Source organism: Bos indicus x Bos taurus, chromosome 17 (assembly GCF_003369695.1).
Source record: "Bos indicus x Bos taurus breed Angus x Brahman F1 hybrid chromosome 17, Bos_hybrid_MaternalHap_v2.0, whole genome shotgun sequence".
NCBI lineage: Eukaryota > Metazoa > Chordata > Mammalia > Artiodactyla > Bovidae > Bos > Bos indicus x Bos taurus.
In genome coordinates this window covers 9,139,096-9,160,083 of record NC_040092.1, presented here as the reverse complement: position 1 = coordinate 9,160,083, position 20,988 = coordinate 9,139,096, and the positions used below count along the sequence as shown (strand labels likewise).

General features: G+C 54.2%; 1 protein-coding gene across 6 annotated transcripts in view; it reads right to left on the bottom strand.

Annotated features, from left to right (window-relative positions):
* Window positions 1-7,484: 7,484 nt before the first annotated feature.
* The window catches only part of UBE3B (ubiquitin protein ligase E3B), a 46,426-nt gene continuing 32,922 nt past the window's right edge, over window positions 7,485-20,988 (bottom strand). For all 6 annotated transcript variants that reach the window (XM_027566517.1, XM_027566520.1, XM_027566514.1 and 3 more), the window contains 7 exons: window positions 19,265-19,402; window positions 18,845-18,910; window positions 15,651-15,709; window positions 12,657-12,839; window positions 12,059-12,170; window positions 10,386-10,478; window positions 7,485-9,551 (listed from right to left, as the gene is read on the bottom strand). In XM_027566517.1, the coding sequence (XP_027422318.1) occupies window positions 9,360-9,551; window positions 10,386-10,478; window positions 12,059-12,170; window positions 12,657-12,839; window positions 15,651-15,709; window positions 18,845-18,910; window positions 19,265-19,402 (843 nt within the window). In that variant the 3' untranslated portion in view covers window positions 7,485-9,359. The remainder of the gene's footprint in view (window positions 9,552-10,385; window positions 10,479-12,058; window positions 12,171-12,656; window positions 12,840-15,650; window positions 15,710-18,844; window positions 18,911-19,264; window positions 19,403-20,988) is intronic.

Genomic DNA, 20,988 nt, shown 5'->3' with positions numbered 1-20,988 from the left:
ACAGGATCTCTGATCTTCACTGTGGCATGCGAGATCTAGTTCCCTGAGCAGGGATTGAAGCTGGGTCCCCCGCATTGGGGAGCGACGAGTCTTAACCACTGGACCACCCAGGAAGTCCCCAGATTCAGAGACTTGGGATGAAGGCTCTGTGCACCTTCTCCCTGGATAGACACAGACACACAGGTGTTCACAGTCCGTGTACAACCTGAAGAGCTCTGTGGAAGCCCCAGTGAAGAACCCTTGCTCTTAGCTCTCCAGTATAGCACCCGCTGCAGGAGCGAATCCATGCATGGGGCTGCCTGCTTCATCAGCCTCGCTGCCAGCCATGTGGAGCCACAGAGGTGTGACAAGGAGCACAGGGGTGAGAGCAACAGTCAAATGCTCAGCGCAGGCATTGGCTTCAGGCAGACCGGGGTTCAAGACCAGCTCTATCACTTCCTAGCGTCACGACTTCAGGCCAGTCGTTCCATCTTCCTGAGACTTACTTCTTTGTCTGTAAAATGGGAATGTGAAGCATATCTACCCCACAGGGCCACTGGGAGAGATTAATGAGGCAATGTTTAAAAGGCTCAGGGTGCCCCTGTCACATGTTAGCTGCTATTATTATAGTTGATTGTTACTATTTGAATTCAAGTTCCAGCTCTGCCACTTCCTAGCTGAGGCACTTTGAGAAAATCCTGCAACCACTCTGAGCCTCCATTGCCTACTTTAATCTTTGGGAATAATGATACCAGCTTCCAAGAGTTCAGGAAATATGCCCATGGGCCTACATGGGCGTGGCACATGGCTGCAGCTCAAAAAAAAGAAAATGTAGCTATTGTTGAATCAAGGGTTTATCCTTTTTCAAAGCACTTTCAATAGCTCAGGCCCGGGTGATGCAGAGGACCAACTGAGCAGCATGTCTGGTTTGCTTAGATGTCCTGAGGCTGCGGGAGACAGGGTCCCCCCTGGCGGGGCCAGGTCAGCCAGGGGGACGTGGCTCCAGGAGCACCAGGGCCAAAGTGAAAGGGAAGGTGACCTGGTCACAGGCCAGCGAGAGCTTTAAGGGGTCGCTGCCCGTGGACTCCCTGTGGGCAGTAGCAGAGCTAGACAAGAAGACTGGTCTTCAGATTCCCGCGAGAGTTTCCTCTTGGGACAGAGAGTGTGACAACTTGGGCAGAGGAGAAGGAGAAGTTGTTGAGCCACTAAGTCACATCTGACTCTTAGGACCTCATGGACTGTAGCCTGCCAGGCTCTTCTGTTCAAGGGATTTCCCAGGTGAGAATACTGGAGTGGGTTGCCATTTCCTCCTCCAGGGGATCTTTCCGATCCAGGGATCGAACCTGTGTCTCCTGCCTTGACAGGCAGCTTCTTTAACACTGAGCTACCAGGGAAGCCCTGAGGAGGAGAAGAGGGGACCATAAACCCAGGAGGACCCCGCTTCAAGCGACCTCTCCGAGGAAGGGTGAGACGCAGGCCAGCTCCCGGTACACCAGGGCAAAGGCAGCCTGCGGAAGAGATTGAATAAATGGCAGAAAGGTGTTCAGTCCACCCAGGACCAGGGTGTGGGGGGTCCTCCCCCACCAGATGCTCCCAAGGCAGAGACCCTCTGGCCCTTGACTCTGGCCATCTGCGGTGCCCACGCCCCTCCCCGGCAAGCAGGTGCCTTTATTTACGATCACCTTGGAAGGGTCGAGCAGACATATGTTGCTGAGGGTCGTTTATTCTTGTTTATAAAATTTATGGCTTTACCTCGATTACACACTGTCAAAACGGGAAGGATTGGCCCCAAAGTCTCTTACCGCATGACTGCCTCAGACGTGCGTACATCTGTTAACTCTGTAGGAGCTGTAGAGGGAAATAAGGCTGCCGATAACTCAGAAGCTCGCTGTCCCGTCAAGAGGTGGGGGCTGCGGGCCTCGAGAAGAGGTATTCAGGCGCCCACGTGGAAGGGGAGCGGGGTTGGAGTCTGCTGGTGGCCACGCCAGGTGGTATTGGGACCCTGGATCTGCCTGGTGACTGGTTCTCTCGGGTACTTTGGGGTGGGGATTGGGAGAAGAGGAACTGGAGTCCTGGGGCCTTCGGGGATATGGTTGCAGGACCAGCAGCTGGAGAGAGTTCCGAGCCTGTGGATCTCCACCTGCAGACGTCAGCGGGGAGAGAGAAACGCTGACTCCACGCTGTTGGGGGGGTGGCGTCTGGTTCGACCTCTCAGAAGGGCGCTCTGGCAATGCCTATCCGAGTCATGGAAATGTGCGTCCTTCTGGCCCCATAACTCCAAGTCTGAGAATTTCACCGAAGGAAAGAGATTCATCAGTGAAATCATAGGGTTATTGTTCTTGGTTTTCAGTGCCTGCTGCTCATTAAAGAGAAAAATTGGAAACAAATGTCCAAAAATAGGGAGCTCATTATTCAAGAATGGATATTTAACAATAAAGGACTGTAAGAAATATCATAAAGCTACTGAAAAGGATGGTATTTATACTTTTATTACTATGGAAAAGTGTTGATAATCTATAAAGTGAAAAAAAAACCCAAGTTATAAAATGAGAGGTATAGAATGATAGAAATCCTGTTAGAGAGATAAACAAGTGTAAATATACTAGAGTGTAAAAAAAATGCAAGGATCTGTTCCATATGTTAATAATGTGTGTGTGTATCTGTGTGTGAGTCGCTCAGTTGTGTCTGACTCTTTGTGACCCCACAGACTGTATGTAGCTCACCAGGCTCCTCTGTCCTTGAAATTCTTCACGCAAGAATACTTGAGTGGGTTGCCATTCCCTTCTCCAGGGGATCTTCCCGACCAGGAATGCAACCTAGGTCTCCTGCATCGCAGGCAGATTCTTTACAGTCTGAGCCACCAGGGAAGCCCTGCGTTAACAATACTTACCTCTAAATCACAGGATTACTGGGTGGTTTAAACTTTCATTTTTGTTTTAATTTTCTAGTTTTTTTAATGATGAATTTGGGTTACTTGTGTGATAAACATAATATGACAGAGGCTTACTTGTGTGATAAACATAATTTTAAAAGCGTAAGGAAACTGACAACTGCTTTCCCTGCAAGAGCACAGCCCCAGGAGAGGGTGGCCACCAGTAGCCAAAGCCGCAGGGCCTCTCCAAAGACTAGAAGCCCAGGGACCGTGCCCTGAGTTTGTTCTGTTGGAGACAGCCGTCTGTCTGCAGAGCAGCCCCCCAGGCAGCCTGCGTGTGGACACTTGGCTTCCATTCTAGGACGACAGCGGAGGGAAGAGATATGATCACAGCCCCGCTGAAGGGCCCCCGGCAGGGCCTCACGCCAGCTTTTCACAGGACGCTGGCATCCTTCTTTCTCCTCTGTTGCTTGCTGCATCTTTGACTTGTACAGAATTTGAGAGGAGACAGCAGACTTCCACATTTAATCATCTCGTGTGGGTTTTCATCCTGCATTATCACCCTGCGTTCACCTGGACAAGCTGGTGCCCTGACCCGTAGAGGAATGACTCCTAGGTGCTGCAGTCAGCAAGTGGAAAAACCACCACTTGACTTCGGGCCTTCCAGGGCAGAATCCAGCTTCCTTTTTTCAACTTTGTTCTGCTGAGACAGGGCTTATCTCAGAGACAGCAAGAAACAACGCCAAGTCTGACTGATCGGCAGTGGCTGCCTGAGGGGCTGCGGGAAGAAGGAACTTGAAGCTGGATCCAGATTCCGCAGGAACGAGTTTGGTAATCCATTAGTAATGTCTGCCATGACTTGCTATGGAGGTAATGGAATAAATCGTGTGTGTTTGACATTTCTGAATCTTGGGCCAAAGCCCTCACAGATTTCCAAAGGGTGGGAACTTCAGAAGTGGGTATGGATCTTCAGGCTGCCTTTTAGGGTTCTCTCAACCCTACGGCTCCCCCACAAGAGCAAAAGGGCAGGAAAGGGATTTCTCAGGGCCTTGAGACAACACATCAAGGGTCATAGAATATCTGAGAACGAAATCCTTATAAATCTATCTGACTAATTGATTAGTCAGCCCTGATGGGCGCATCACTATAATTTAGAATCTGTAATTACATTTCACATTAAAACATGCAAAGTTAAGATTAAAGCTGGTGAGAAATGGCTTGACACCTCCCACCCCAGCCCACCTCCAACCTCCTGCCTCCATCACGTAGCAGGCAGGTCTCTTGGGGGCAGAGGCTGTGGTTCCAGAAGCCATGGTTCTAGAAGCCACTTCCTTGGGCTGGTTTGTCTCAGTTCCCTCGAGGGCTGTTTCCCCGCTGTTTTAGGAGCAGGTCCTGCTCCCCTCCCTGCCAGGCTGCATTTAGTTGAGACAAAAGCTTTGTTCGGGGGGCACTTTTGGGTTTTTGATTTACAGTGCCCTCCTGCCAAAGACTAAGATTGCGCCCACAGTTGGGCAAATTGTCTTGTGTCAGCAAGTTAGCACATGATGCAGGAAGCGGGTGTCTCAAAGAACTTAGAGGACTTGGGCTCCTGTTGGGTGCTTTGGGGAGGGTTCAAGGAAGCAGAGGTAGGATTGGATGTCTCACTAAACCCCTTTAGGGAGGGAGGAGCAACGAGCCTAAAGCTGTAACAGAGAGGCAGGAGGGTCAGGCAGGCACAGCCACCAACCTGTGCGAGGTCTCCTCGGATAGTCACGCTTCTTTCACAACCCCACCGCGAGCGCTGCAGGGCAGGGTGGGATCCACGTTCTTCCACCTGAACCGCCAGCGCCTAGCCCAGCCTGGAGCCTAGTAGGTCCTGGGTATCTATTAATATTTGCTGGATGAATGGACTTGGCCTGAACTCCCTGGCAGTCTGGTTTCCCGGGCCAGCTCCTGGGCTGGGACACCTGCCAGCTTGCCAGGCCCATCTGGCACCCTCTGTAATGGGGACCACACCACCCAGGCTGCAGGGCCAACTTCACGTGGTCCTGCACTGCTCCACGTGGGTGGCGCCCCCTTTCCCTGGACTCTGGGTGGGCCACGGGCAGGGCAGGATGTCAGTGGGGCCAGGGCCAGGGGGAGGGGGAAAGGACCATGGAGGACAAAGCGTCCCTGCGCCTCCTGACTTGTCTCTTCCTGCCTCCTTCAGGCTCCCCTGCCTGCCGCTGGAGGGTCCGTCTCCTGAAGCTCCCCCGGGTCTGTTTGCACCCCACGATTTCCAGCCCCCTTGGCTTTCCCACCCCCGGAAGCCCCCACCGCATGGGGTGTCCGTCAGGGACACTTCCCTATGGCCGCAGGGCCCGTGGAGGTGGAAGGGTGACCTCCCTGGCCACGCTGACGCAGGGCTAAATCCCACTTCCCGTGCTTTTGAGCTGTGTGGCTTCAGGCAAGTGAATCCACCTCTCTGAAACTGTGTCCTCCTCATCTGCAGAACCGAGCAGTGACCCTCGGGGCCCAGGGTCCTCAGGTGGATGCAACGTGACTGCTCGTGCAGAGGGCTGAGCACAGAGCTGGGCCTGGGCGAAAGCCGGGGGGAGACAGCTACCATCATCACCATTCATGGCATGACGCCCCCACTCCTGTCCTTGCTGACAGATGTGTTCTAACCACCCCCCACCACCTCCACCCCTCTGGTCTGGATGCTTCCTCTGCCCCAGATGCCTCCCTTCCCATCTCCAAAAAAAGGGGGAAACCCTCTTTCCAAGTGAAAATGAAAAAACGCCTCTTTTATCGGCCCTTTCCTACTTAAACCCCTCTTTTTGACCCGTGCACTATTTGCTACCAGGAAGATGCTCTTCAAGTGCCTCACTCCACCCAGTTCTGAGAGAAGGAACCAGAGGTTCGTAGAGGTGGTCAAGTCGGTCACAGCCAGTGGGCGGCCGGGCTGGGCCCAGCACCCATCCTGTGGGCCCACAGCCCGTTTCCTGACTGTGAGGTTCTCGGGACAGAGACAACTATTACTGAGGCAATTTTGCTGCTGAGGCAAGAAGGTTCAGGGAGTTAGAAACTTACCCGGGGTCACTCAGCTGATCTGTGCTTGTTTCTGATGCCAAGGCCAGGGTCTTCGCCTGATGGCTGGGCCGTGGAAGACAGCACCCTGACCCTTGCTCCCAGTGTGGTCTGTGGCGTGGTGGATCAGCCAGACATGCGGAAGTAGGACCTCCCCGGGGACTCAGTGTGCAGGTGAGTGTCCATGACACTCTGATTCAGCTCCTCTGTGGGGTCCTCTGGGTCTGTCTTCAGCAGGACTGCTTCTGCTGTCCCTGAGTGGATGCCAGCCATTTGGCTTCTTGGTGGAAGATCTGTAATCCCACAGACTCACCCCAGTACCCCCAAATTCCCAAGAGCTAAGTGCAAAGGGAATGTGGCCGTGAGTCCTGGGTTGGGGAGACGCCTGGCCTGAGTGCACATGGAAGCTCGAAGCTCAGTCGGGGCTTGGGCAGAGAAGGAGCCATGCCCCTGGGGCCAGGCCTGGAGCCCAGCAGGAGATCAGCAGAAAACAGCTCTGGAGAGGAAGCCCTTCTCATTCCCCTTCTCAGTGGAGGGTGCCTTGCTCCTTATTCAGTGGAAGCCCAGAGAAGCAAGGGGCCCTGCCCCCGGCCTCCCACCTGGTGGGAGGCAGAGCTGGACACGAACCCAGGTCCAGATGCTCTGAAGCCCCAGGTCTCTCCAGCGCCCTCAGAGCTGCACTCAGCCGGACTCGGGGAGTCAGCTGTGGCCTGTTAAGAGCGTGCTTGCAACAAATGTCAACCATTATGAGGGTTATAATGAGGAGGCTGCTTCATTCTGACTCCACGCTCCGAAGGCTGGAGAGAACCACGGTTCCCGTCTGGGCCTGAGAGCAGCCCCTTCTCAGAGTTACTCTCGATTCCTCTCGGGAGGCGGTGCCCCAGCTGTCAGGCTTTTAAGACCTCTCCTGATGCTCAGATGCTCCCAGGCCAGAGGAGTCAGCGAGAATTCCCAGGAGGAGCTGGAAAGATGGGCAGGGTTAGATGGGTTTTCTGCCAAGTGTAAACCTGGGCTTGTGTGACAGGATGAGACAGGGCTGGCGTGGCCTGCAACTGCAACCTTTGGTAAGGGAGGAAAGCTGAACACACCCAGAGGAGCTGGAAAATCTCAGTTTGAGCATTTTCGAATTATCTGGATTCAGCAGACACCTGTCACCGTATTATGTTACCGGTGAGACGTGTGATCCAGGGAGGGGCTGCCTCTGGAGAGTGCGTGAGAAGGATGGGTCAAGGTGGGGGACATGGAGTGTGCCTAAGGGACTTGAACTTTATCTGAAAGGTGACTAGCGCTGACCCTGGGGAGGCAGTGGCCTCGGCTGTCTGCTGTCTCGTCCTGAGTCCTCTTCCCACCACGGGAGCCTCGGAGCTCTTTAAGCCCCAGATGCCCCATCGTCAGCTCTCCAGAAGCTTGGTCGAAAGCGCTCCTTCCTGACACGAGAAACAGAACAGAGGGACTTCCCTGGTGGTCCAGTGGTTTCAGACTCTCGAGCTTCCATTGCAGGGGGTGTAGGTTCAATCCCTGGTCGGGGAACTAAGATCCCACATGCCACCAGGCATGGACCAAGAAAATAAAAAAGCTGCCACTGTGTGCTGAAATACAAATTTAATAAAGTCTTTGATCGTGTTTTAATCCATAAGTTATCTATGAAAACAACCCCATCCCCCACAACTTTTCAGAGCCATCAAGAGCCATCACGGTGTCTGTGAACACCAGCTAGAGAAGTACAGGTTGGGGGCTTCATTAGTGCAATTCTGCCAGCCGGAAGTTAAATGAATTACAGACTACCCCTCTTCATCAAAAGAGCGAGCTGACAGTGGTGCACAGAACCACCTTCTGCGATCCCACCCGGCGGCCTCCTAGGGAACGCACAGCAGACCTCTTCCTGTGGCTGACAGTCCTTCAGGCCCCGGCATAAATGTACCCACCTGCCCGGAGCACGACACACACGTGTAGAAGAGACTTTCAAAGGAACTGAGTGTTTAGACAGGGGCAAGTCCACAGAATCTGAGGTTACTAATGTATCTTAAATAACAATAACAAATTCCTGTCTGTCCTTAGATTTCTTGCCGTCTTCCCATCAGGGAAAACACGCGCTCTGGTTTTTAGAACCGGGGCTCTAACAGGGCCAGCCTGGGCCTGGGCAGGATGCCACTACCTGGCTGAGACCCCCTGCCAGAGGCCACAGAGATAAGTCCTGCCTGCTTTGCCACCAACATGAAGGTTCTTTCTGGAAGGGTTTTGTTTTTTTTTTTCTCTCTCTGCTTGGAGGAGAGTTATATGGCGCACCCTCCACTGGCTCTGCAGGGCTGAGGGACCGGGCACTCCTGACCTCTCGTCTGGCTTCCGTCTGGGTGGCAGGGACACACGGGTGCGGCGGGCGAGGGAGCGTGGCTGTCCACACAGACACTACCAGGGCCTGTGCCTCGGTTCCCTGGATCTGGAGCACAGTCCTCGAGACAGAGGTGAAGCTGACGGCAGATGAGTCCAGCGGGTTGAGAAGAAAACGAAGCGCAACACCAAACACCAGCCTGGAGCGCCCTCACGGTTCCTCGGCCTCGTGAGCCCCCGTCAGCGTCAAGGGCTCCCGGTGCCGAGGAAGGATGGGGCGCAAGACCCACGTTTCTGAGGACCTCTACCATCTACGGAGCGAAGCCACTGCCAGACGGGACAGGGACCTTCAGCTGGTGTGTGTCCCTCACTGGACTATAAGGGTGGCCAACAAGCAGCCAGCGCCTGCTGGAAGCAGCTGCTCTTCAGGACTGATGGGTTCTCTCTCCCAAGCTCAGGATGCTGATGTAAGTGCCCAAGATGGGAGCGGGCCGCCGAGGACTCGGGAGCCCCTGAGGGGAGAGTGGGCAGGGGACCGCTGCCGTGGGAACACGGGGCTCCCAGGTGGGAACAGCACCCCCAGCCCCCGGTGCCCCATGGTCTCCCTGGCAGTGCCTCTGCTGCCCTGGGAGCCAGCGGGCCTGGCTGGCTGCAGAGAGGCCGCTGTGGAAGGGCCGGAGGTCGAGACTGTCGGGTGCATAGAGGCGTGGCGAGGCCTTACCTGAGAGTTTTCAGAAACGGAAGGGAAGCATCTCCCGCCTGGTTGGCTTGGTGGGTTCAGGCCCACGCCCTGAAAACCACTCTGGAGCCTGGGGGTTCCTGGGACTTGTTCATGCACGGCTTGCTCAGGAAGTTAAGGACCAGAAAGACTCACAAAAAGACCAGACTATCAAAAAGAGAAGCCCGGCTGCCGTCACAGGCCCGGGCGCGAGGCCCTTGGAAAGCGGGAAAGAGGGACCGATGATGGCCGAGTCTGGAGGTTTATTTCCAACACCCGCTTCCCGTTAGTGTCACCTGGAGAGCGCTGGGTCGTGTCCTCATGTGCATCCAAGCTCTTGAGGCCACAGGGGCATCTCATGGCTATAGAGAAGGGCTGAGGCTGCCTGGGAGCCTCAAGTCGGCAGGGCAGGGGCTAGGAGAGCTCGAAGCCCGTGTTCATGCTGATGGCATAGCGTAGCTTCTCCCGCAGGACGCTCTTCTTGCTGTAGTTGGGCAGCTTGAGCAGGTTGAAGCAGGTGGAGGAGGTGGGCAGGCGGCCGCCTGGCTCCCGCTTGCGGATGGTGAAGAAGCCCCGGAGGACGCTGCCCAGGGTGTCCCCCGTGTCCTGCAAGCAAGCACAGCCCACAGCCTCGGGTTGAGGGGGGCACCCTGGGAGAGGGCCAGGCTGGTCCCCCCGAGGAGGATAACTGGAGAGATGGGTGCCCGGGAAGCGAGCCTGACTCCTCAGGTGCCCCACAGAGAGAGGGGCCTGCATGAAGCAGCTCTGAGAAACGGCCTTCTGGTCAACTGCTAACGATCAGTCAACCAATTCTCAAAGAGCCGGAGCGCTCACCGTCCACATGTTTTGGTAACATTTCTGAAACAGCCTAGCATTTTCTCCCTGATCTTGGCAGCACGGACTGTAACTAGGGTGGCCTTCCTTCAGTAAGGGGGTGAGAGTCATTTGGTGTCACCTAAGAGGAGGGTGCAGCGTGCAGACAGGGCACCTTGGAGAGCAGCGACTGCTCAGAGACCCCTGGGTTTTCATGGGGATGAGAAACGTCTAACGACGGCCACCACCCAAGCACCCACTGTGGGTCAGGCAGCGGCACACGGGACGCGGTCACCCCAAGGGCGTCCACTGTCCCTCTGCAGAGGAGGAAGTTGGCCGCTGGCCCAGGTGTGCAGAGCTGGAAGGTAGAGAAGCTGGACTTGAGGCCTGAGCTTGTCCCATTCCTGAGCCCACATCCCAACCCCTCTCCCACGCTGCAGTTCAGACCTGGAAAGTTCAGGGAGGCACGAGCAGCTACGAGAATACCCCACAGGTATTCTTTCCCAAGGGAGTCATGAGAAAGGGACCGCCTGGGGCACCAAGGCGCCGAGCGGCCCGCCCTGTAGACACAACCGGTGAGCACCCTGCCTGGTCGGTGGGGCTGGCCCTACCCCAGCAGTGGTATACCTGATCATCCGACACTTCAACACAGCGGATGGAGAAAGGAGGCTTGAGGTAGGCGAATCCCAGGAGTGGGGGCCGGGAACAGCTCGTCACAAACTGCAACACAAGGCAGGGCCGGAGTCAGAGTGGGGAGATGCTGTCCGTGGGGGGTGACCAAAGGACAGCACCGGAGAGGGAGGAGGCAGGGGGCCCGCTAAGCATGGCAGGGAGAGGCCTGTGCTGAGGGCTGAGGCTCCAGAACGTGCATCACGCCACCAACAGCTCGCTCGCTTGGCACCTGCCTGCCCACTTGGCAGCTCAGGCACACTGGCATGATGACTGCAGGTGGCAGGGCTGTCCCTGTGAGCTTGGCCCCTGACCAGCTCTCAACAGGCTGACCAATACCTGGCCTTGGGAGCCAGCAAGGCTGAGGGTAGACCAAGGCACTGGACGCCCCCAGTGGGCGCTGTGGGGCCAGCCTCGTGTCCTTGCTTCCGCCCTGGAATTCTTGGCATCTTTCAGACAGCAGTTCCCGAGTCATTTCCATGAAGGACTAGCCCTACCTGGACAGAGGCATCGACCCGCCCGGAAATCCAAGTGCTACCCTGCCCAGGGAAGTCCTAAGAATCCCTTCGCTTTCTTCAGTTCGACATCAGCGCAACACTTTCCCTCCTCGAGGGGATCCAGGGGCCTGCTACTGACAGCACTGAGCTGGCGTCAAGATTTCCTGGCAAGATGAGTGCTTGGGTCTTAAAAATAAAGATTCCCATTTAAACAATGTTATAAATGGTAGTGAGATTCCTGAGACCGTCCAAGAAGTTTGTGTGTCATGCTTCAAAAGCCGTTTTTACAAAAACTATTGACAAGATATATTACTAGCCTAATATCCTGTGTTTTCCACCAGAAAGACTGTAGCAACAGACCTGGTTTAGAAGCATTTCCACCCTGAGCTGAGTCCACTGTGAACCCGATCCCCTCTAACCAGGCCTCGGGCATTGCATGACTCCAACCATCTGAAGGATGTGGAGACAGACACGGGAAGAGTCTGTGCCCCTCCCAGTTCGGGCTGCTGGGGCCCGCTGCCTGCGGCCGTCCAGGGCTGCTCCAGGGAGGGAGGCGCGGTCAGCCTCCTGGGATGGGAGGAGGGTCAGAGGGCAGGGGCAGCTGTGGGGCTCTGCCATCGTTATGTCTCAAGAAGGCACATCCCCTCCTGTCGGAAGGTTCTGGGGCCGCCCCCAACCCCTCCTCAGTGTCTGCAGCCACAGAAAAGTGCAAGCCCAGGACGAGGGACTGCAGGTACGGGGACAGGCCACCGAGAGACACAAACTCGCCCGCAGTGAGGGGCGTGAGTGCATGCTTAGTAGAGACCTGCTTTCCTCTTCCTAGGAGGCGGGGGAGCCATGCTATAGGTTGGCAGAGACTGATGCTTACAAGAGGCCCTGTTAGAAAAACTGATTCTCTCTTTTTTTCCAATAGGTGTGATTTTTAAAAATTTTTATTTACTTGGCTGCAGCAGATCTTAGTTGTGGCATGTGGGATCTAGCTCCCTGACCAGGGATTGAACCCAGGCTCCCTGCATTGGGAGGACAGGGTCTTAGCCACTGGGTCATGAGGGAAGTCCCTGGAAAAACTGATTCTCCTGATAATTAGCTTCTGGGACGATGGCCCCATGAACGCAGAGGTAACGTATAAACTACCTTCAGAAACATGGCTCTCTCTTCGGGCGTGAAGTCAGAGGCAAGGATATCCCAGAGCCAGATGATGACCCTGTGGCTCCCATGGAAACCTCCGTAGTACACCGTGTGCTTCCTGAAAACAACACAGACAAGGGCTCAGCCACACACGCTGCCGGGCGCGTGCAGACACAGGCAGGCATGGAATTCAGACAAGCGGCACAGTGAACTCTGCCCGGCCTGGATGACGACCAACTGCTCTTATGTCAGAAGTTCATGCCTTCATAACCCCTGGTCCCGAAAGCCCAATGGGCAGAGTGTTGCGTGGCAGGCCCTGGTGCTCCCCAGCAGAAGCTGACAGGAGACCCTGAATCTGTCTCCCAGGACTTCGGAGAGCCCCCCCACCACAGCCTCAGACTCTGCTTCCCCTTCTTAGTCTCCAGAGAGACAAGGGTTTTGAGCTTTTCTTCCAAAGCAGTTCACAGGGAAGGCAAGATCAGGGAGTCGGAGTCTCTCTGGAAGCAGGACCCTGAGAACCCTCCAAAAGGAGCCCGGTGAAGGAGCAGCGTGCTTTCTGGGAGGCCTAAGAATCTCACTCTTGCCCCCCGCACTCGCTCCTTACTTCAGATCTTCCAGATCGATCTCGGCGTTGTCTCCAGAGATGAGTCGCTGCAGCTCAGGGGTCGAGAACATCCGGATCCACTCAGGCTTGATGATGGAACGGAAGCCGCTAATGAGGGCAGCTGTCTGGTTCTTGATTTGTGTGTGCATTCGAAAGTGGGCCATCAGATGGATGTAGCTAATTCTGTCACCAACAGGGGAAAACAACGGAAATTAACGGGGCAGGGCGGGAGGCTGAGGATGGGCTGGAAGACGAGTCGGTCAGCTCTGAAGCGTCTCTTACACAAACACAAGGAGCGCCAGGGCATTTCACCAGGACAACAGCGACGAGGACGACAGCTCTCCTGGACAGCCCATGGCCAGCCACCGGGACAGCCTCGGTGTCAAGGGCATCACCTCCTGCGCGCCTCCCCAAGCCAGCAGGTCAGACAAGGGGGTACCACTCCACCATCAAGCATCACAGTGAGCCGTGCTCCAGCTAAGGAGAGGGCCCTTCTCAGTACGAAGGGACTTTTATTTCATTTCATCCTTTTGGACATAAACCATTTAAGATACTATTCAGTTCTCCAGAGAAAAACTGTTTCATGCTGAAACTTTAGGGGATGTCCATGGTGCTCCAGTGGCCAAGACTCCAAGCTCCCAGTGCAGGGGGCCAGGATTCAATCCCTGGTCAGGGAACTAGATACCGTATCTGCAACAGAAGATCCCGCGTGCCACAACTAAGACCTGGTGGAGCCAAATAAATAAAATAAGAAAAGAAAAGAAACTTCGGTCAAAATCTTCCTAGACTGGACAGAGTCCAGGCCATGAGAAGGCAGGGCTGCGGAAAGTTTTAACCACACGCAGCTGGCTGACGATTAGGCTTAGGGAGAAGTCGGAGCACCAGCAAGGGTTCCTAGCGGCAGGTGCAGCTCACGACACAACGCAACGCCTCAGGCCAGGGGACAGCCGCTCCTACAGGCTTGCCAGCACGGCCGATTTCTTAGCAAACCATATACTCAGAGGCGGAAGACCGTGAGCCCAGCCCAGGGGCAACTCTCAACATTCCAAATCTGTACAGTCCAAATAAATCTGTTTACCCCATGATGCACAGATCTGAGTTACTGACCTTGGAAATGTTCCTGTTTTAAAAAAGCTTCCAGAGGCTTCCCTGGTGGCTCAGTGGTAAAGAATACACCGGCCAATGTAGGAGACGTGGGTTCGATCCCTGATCTGGGAGGATCCCACATGCCTTGGGGCAACTAAGCCCCTGCGCCACAACTGCTGAGCCCATGTGCCGCCACTACTAAAGCCAGCGCGCCTAAAGCCTGTGCTCTGTAACAGGAGAAGCCACCGCAATGAGAAGTGCGTATACTGCAACTAGACAGCAGTTCCCAGGCGCCACAACTAGAGAAAAGCCTACACAGCAACCCAAATAAACATTAAGGAAAAAAGCTTCCATTGGCAAGCCTGCACGTGATACACTTAAATATGACTTTTTCTATCACTGCTACTCCTTTCATGGGCTCGTTGAAGCTGGTGATTGACAGTTTTCCTTTTTCCAAAAGAGAGGCAGGGAGCCTGCGAGACTTTCTTGGCGAACACCCAGGAGGTGCAAGATCAGGCCTCCCCCTGAAGAAGTGGGTCCTGGTGATGCCAGGCCTTTTAAAGAGCCTGCAAAACGGAATGCCCTTGCCCTCATAAAACCTACTGAGGTTTTATGCTAAGAACAGGGAAGAGTTTGTGAAATGACCTTCCACGTAGGTTTCTAGGCAGGACAGGAACCTCACTCTGACTGCATCAACCCACCTCCACTGGCTGCTGGACATACAGCTCTGACCATCACCCCCGTGCCACGCCTGGCAAAACAGGGCCCTCCTGAGGGGGGATACACGTGACGATGGTGGGGTCACTGCTCTCATTTATTAAGGCCCTCTGTGGCAACAGACATCCCAGAAGATACTCTGCGTGTGCTCTTCTGTGAAATCCTCTGGAGGGATGGTTGCAGGCACATGGCAGGCAGGCTCAGGACCCACCCTGCTGTCTGACACCCCCAGGTATCTTCCTCCCACCCTGTGGTCCCTGATCTTTCTCAGCTTTTGTCACACGAAGGCCCTGAGGCCAAGAGCCAAAACTGCATGACGAGAATCAATCAATCGTGATGATAATTCAGTCTGCTGTACTGACAGTCTAAATAAATAAAAGCTACCCGAGCGCAGGGACTAACCGATCCGACCCGAGAGGGACGTGATGCTCGGGACAGCAGCTGTGACGCGCATCTGATCCCCGTGACTTACCGGGCAGGGCTAAGCTCTCACCCGTCACTGAAGACAGCAAAGCTCAGATGAGCAGTTCAGACGCTCAGCTAAGCCTGCTGACAGGAGGAGAGTGGCGGACTGATAGAAGGGCCAACAGCGACTCCCTGTGCCGGGCCCTGCGATCAATTAGGTGAGGACGGGCTGGGTGCACACATGCCTGGAGGGGCATTGCTCTGAGGGACCACTGCTGACAGACTCATAAAAGGCTGCTTTCTGGGCCAAGGCCGCCTCGCCCTGGGGTCTTCCCAGGATGAGGCCCTGTCTGCTGCATCTGAGTTCATCGCTGCTGTCTTTGAGAATAGCGTTCTATACCGTGGCCACACACCCTTGTTCCAAAGTGATCTGCTCCTTCGAGGAGTCTTTCCACCTCTGCGCCCTCTGGGTTCAGGACTACACACCCAAACGGCTCAGAACCCATCTGTCTGCACCTACAGCCGTCATTAAATTCCTAGCAACACCGCTGCCTGGGTGCCTCTGACCTTAGAAGTGCTACTGCAAAAAAATAAATTGTCAATTCTTATTCTGCAAATCGAATTTAATACGACTTCGGCCTATGAACTGTAACCAGTAAATTCCATTATGATATTTATGGCCTCTTTCTACTTCAATCTATCTTAATAAATTATCAAAGTAAGCCTGGAGAGCCAGAATGAAGTCCTTTCAAGTGGTGACCTTAAAAACTTAATTGCCATACTCACTTATTTTCATTTGTAACAGGAATGGTCTTCCCTCCAGGAACCAGTTCATGGCAAACAAGCTGGAGGAGAGGAAGGGGAGCAATTACTCAAGAGATTTCTAATGAGGAAATACAACTTCCCGAAGACAAAAGGCGCGACGCTGACATCCATAATAATCCCAGGAGGAAGATGAGTCATGTGTGGGAACAATCATTTCCACAGAAAGCCAGGGCTCAAATATCAACAAGCAGGCCCTGCCTGATCAATAGGAAAGGCTCCTTCTCATCTCATCCTCGTTCACCCGTGTGGATTAAGGCTCTGGGGTGTCGTGGAGGGGAACATGTTAGTGAAGAGCATAAGAAGATGGGTAAATAAACGGAGGCATGCTGGCCATGCCCTGGAATACAGCGGCGCTATTAGGAGATACGATGGCATGACACTGGTCCCAGCAACGACTCATTTGACAAGTGGCACTTGTGAGCTAAGCAAAGTGTGCCCAGGGAGACGCAGTGACCCTGCTAAGGCCCTGGGAAGCTGGCCTCGTACTACGAGCTCCAGGGCAGCCCTCAGACCACATGCACACTGGGGCTCGTGCAGGGGTCCAGGGATCCAACTGGAGGGGCCGGGAGCCCTGTGGGGGAAAGCAAGACAGAGCGAGTCTACGGGGAGCTCCTCTGCCACCGTAACTTCAAGGGTCTTTTTTTCCCTGCTCTGCTGTCCGTGCCGAGAAGGAACAAGGACAGGATTCTGTTAGAGGTCCCTCCTGTTGGGTGGCTTCGGCCCCGTCCCAGTCCAGATCCTTCGTTTGGAACAGCTAATCCTCACCATGGTAACAAAAAGCGGGAGTCACTGTTCCCTCGAGAATAACCCCAAAACGCACTGGAAGTAGAGCAGGGTCTCTGTGGGGGACCAGGTCTAGGCTGGGTCATGGCAAGGGGAGGCGAGTGCCCTCCCGCCTGACAGTGTGGGAGAGGGGCTTGGGCAGGCAGAGGAGAAGGACGCACAGACAGACAGAGCCCCAGTCTGTGGGTCTCCTGGGGAAAACACCAGAGTAGGGCAGGTCTCAAGACCGAGAGCTAACTGTGGCTCAGATCATGAACTCCTTATTGCCAAATTCAGACTTAAATTGAACAAACTAGGGAAAACACTAGACCATTCACGTATGACCTAAATAAAGTGAGAAATAGATTTAAGGGACTAGATCTGATAGACAGAGTGCCTGATGAACTATAGACGGAGGTTCGTGACACTGTACAGGAGACGTGGATCAAGACCATCCCCAAAAAAAAGAAATGCAAAAAAGCAAAATGGCTGTCTGAGGAGGCCTTATAAATAGCTGAGAAAAGAAAAGCTAAAGGCAAAGGAGAAAAAGATATACCCATTTGAATGCAGAGTTCCAAAGAATAGCAAGCAGAGATAAGGCCTTCCTCAGGGATCAATGCAAAGAAATAGAGGAAAATAATAGAATGGGAAAGACTATAGAGATCTCTTCAAGAAAATTAGAGATACCAAGGAACATTTCATACAAAGATGGGCACAATAAAGACAGAAATGGTATGGACCTAACAAAAGTAGAAGATATTAAGAAGAGGTGACAAGAATACACAGAAGAACTGTACAAAAAAGTCTTCACAACCCAGATAATCACAATGGTGTGATCACTCACCTAGAGCCAGACATCCTGGAATGCGAAGTCAAGTGGGCCTTAGAAAGCATCACTATGAACAGAGCTAGTGGAGGTGATGGAATTCCAGTTGAGCTATTTCAAATCTTGAAAGATGATGCTCTGAAAGTGCTGCACTCAATATGCCAGCAAATTTGGAAAACTCAGCAGTGGCCACAGGACTGGAAAAGGTTAGTTGTCATTCCAATCCCAAAGAAAGGCAATGCCAAAGAATGCTGAAACTACTGCACAATTGTACTTATCTCACACACTAGCAAAGTAATGCTCGAAATTCTCCAAGCCAGGCTTCAACAGTATGTGAACCGAGAACTTCCAAATGTTCAAGCTGGATTTAGAAAAGGCAGAGGAACCAGAGATTAAATTGCCAACATCCCCTGGATCATCGAAAAAGCAAGAGAGTTCCAGAAAAACATCTACTTCTACTTTACTGACTACACAAAAGCCTCTGAATATGCAGATCACAACAAACTGTGGAAAATTCTTCAAGAGATGGGAATACCAGATCACCTGACCTGCCTCCTGAAAAATCTGTACGCAGGTCAAGAAGCAACAGTTAGAACATGGAACAACAGACTGGTTCCAAATAGGGAAAGGAGTATGTAAAGGCTGTATACTGTCACCCTGCTTATTTAACTTCTTTGCAGAGTATATCATGCAAAATGCCAGGCTGGATGAAGCACAAGCTGGAATCAAGATTGCCAGGAGAAATACCAATAACCTCAGATAATGCAGATGACACCAACTACCCTTATGGCAGAAAGTGAAGAGGAACTAAAGAGCCTCTTGATGAAAGTGAAAGAGGAAAGCGAAAAAGCTGGCTTAAAACTCAACATTCAGAAGACTAAGATCATGGCATCCGGTCCCATCACTTCATGGCAAATAGATGGGGGAAACAATGGAAACAGTGAGAAACTTTATTTTCTTGGGCTCCAAAATCACTGCAGATGGTGACTGCAGCCTTGCTCCTTAGAAGAAAAGCTATGACCAACCTAGACAGCATATTAAAAAGCAGAGACATTACTTGGCCAACAAAGGTCCGTCTAGTCAAAGCGATGGTTTTCCCAGTAGTCATGTATGGAAGTGGCAGTTGCACTATAAAGAAAGCTGAGCACCGAAGAGTTGATGCTTTTGAACTATAGCGCTGAAGAAGACTCTTGAGAGTCCCTTGGACAGAAAGGAAATCCAGTCAAAACTAAAGGAAATCAGTCCTGAATATTCATTGGAAGGACTGATGCTGAAACTGAAACTCCAATACTTTGGCCACCTGATACGAATGATGCTGGGAAAGATTGAAGGAAGGAGGAGAAGGGGATGACAAGAGGATGAGATGGTTGGATGGCATCACCGACTCAACGGACATGAGTTTGAGTAAACTCCGGGAGTTGGTGATGATCAGGGAAGCCTGGTGTGCTGCAGTCCGTGGGGTCGCAAAGAGTCGGACACGACTGAGTGACTGAACTGAACTGAGGGCAGGTCTCAGGGAGCCAAAGGAGGAAGGGAGCAGAAAGCCCGGCCAGAGAAGCCCACGTACCTGACCCATGACATCCTCATCATACGACAGCGTCAGGCCCAAGTCAGCGATGTCCCCATCGTACCGCTAAAGCAACAGAGAAAGGGACAACGTAGGGGCTGGTGAGTCCTACATCCCTGACGGCTTTAACACTCTCCTCTGACGACGTCTGCTTGGACGGCTACCACTGTGGCTGCCATGAGACTCGAAGCAGAGGAAGGGGCCCCTCATCCCCTGCAGGAAAGAGGCTGTGAGCGTCAGTCTCGGGAGAAAGTGCTCAGGACACAGGGGCCTGCCACGACTAGGGAGTGGGCCACTTCCCCATGGCAGGTGATCCCATGCCTCCCATGACAGCTGGGCAGAGCTGGAGCCTGCCTGTGGGCATCCCTTCCCTGAGTCCCTACGGGCACTCAGCCAGGCCATTCTGCCTTCCACACTGACCTTGATGGATGTGAGGTTTTTGTAGAACTCCGAGTCCAGAGAGGGCAGCTCATCCACAGAGCTGTAGAAGACGCTGTGGTGGTGCCCGAGCAGCTGGCTCAGGAAGAAGGACGCGAAGGGCACGTCGACCACGATTCCCTGCCAGAGAGGAGGCGGGAGCTGCCACCTGCTGCCCGGGACCCCATCTTATGACCTCATCAGGGCAGCTCGGGCTGCAGAGGGGGCTCCGAGGGCCCCAGTAACACCTCTAAACACTGCCGAAATGTTCGCTCTGGACGATGATGCCCCCTAGCACTTACAACACCGCCTCCTGGGGACCTCATGGCACAGTGGTTGAGGGCCTCGGCTCTGCAGCCGCACAGCTCAGGCATCAAACCCCAGCTGCCAGGTCACGGGGCACCAGCTTGCTCATCTGTAAATGCGTGCCAGCAGAGCCTCAGCTTCAAGGGTTAACCAAGCTGGGTGGGGGAACACTTCCAGGAGGAAGGGTAGCTGAGTGTGAGGCCCTGAGTACAAGGCCCGCAGGTGTGCTCCAGGGCTGCGATGAGGTCTGGCCACAGGAGGGTGTGTGAGGGAGGGGGTGAGCGGGGAGGCCAGGGAGGCAGGAGGGCCCGACGGGGAAGTGCTCACGAGCCTCCCAGAGCCTGGATTCTCTCCCGAGGCCTGGGAGGGCTCCTGGCAGGGACGTGCGGATCTGTACTTCCTGTGGGGAATGGTTGGGAGGCCCCTGCAGACACTGGGAGTGTGCGGACCAGGGAGACGGAGAGGGGAGAGGCAGGCTGACTTTGCGACACCCTGTCCTGAGGATCACGAGGGGCAAGTGAGTGAACGCAGGCCGCTCCTCACTGGGCCTGGGGTGTCCTTGCTGCTGGAGAGGGAGGAGGCAGAGACTAGGCCTGGGAAGTGGGGGAGGACGTTTACAAAGCCAGGAAGTCGTGCCTTCAGCTGGCCCAGATGCTTCTGGGTCTCGTCAAAGCTACACATTCGAAGGAAAAAAACACGGCAAACGACCAGGAGGGGCCTTCGGATTTTGCTTGCTTGTTTTGTAAAAAAAAGAAAAAGAGGGGGATCAACTGAGAAGTGTTACCATTTTGCAGACGTGGAAACGGAAGCACAGAGAAGGCCACCTAACCGGGTCAGGCAGGAGGAGGACCGGAGGGGACCTGGACTCAGACGGGGCCCCTGACATCATCATGGCGGGGACTGAGGCCACGGATGGGCTGTTTACACAGGAATGATGTATTATTCGAGACAGCATTTTTGGCCCACGTGGCCTCCTCTCTCAGCCGGGCCTGCAGCGGGCTACGCCTCTGGAGGGTGTCCTGGCCTCCCTGGCCTCTGTGAGGGGTAGGATGTGAGTGTGGCTCAGGGGTCGGCCCCTGGGGTGAGAAGGGAATGGTCCCCTGCCCCTCTGGAGTCCACTGACAAGGCCACGAGGACAGGCGGTGATGGGCTGGAGCGGGGGCTTTACTTCCTTCCTGGGGAGCAGGACCAGAAGGGCTGGGGACCCAGCACCACCTGGAGGCAGTTCCGATGGCTGGGGGGAGGAGGGTCTCAGGAGAGGCGGACCAGGAGCCAGGTGGGCTCCCAGGGTGGCTGGGAAGTCCACACCACCCCAAATCCATGACATCGAGGAGCCAAAGCTCAGACACCCTCCCTTCTGGTAACAGTGACGCTGGCAGCCCTGACCTGCCAGAGGAGGCGTTCACCTGTATCAGCTCATT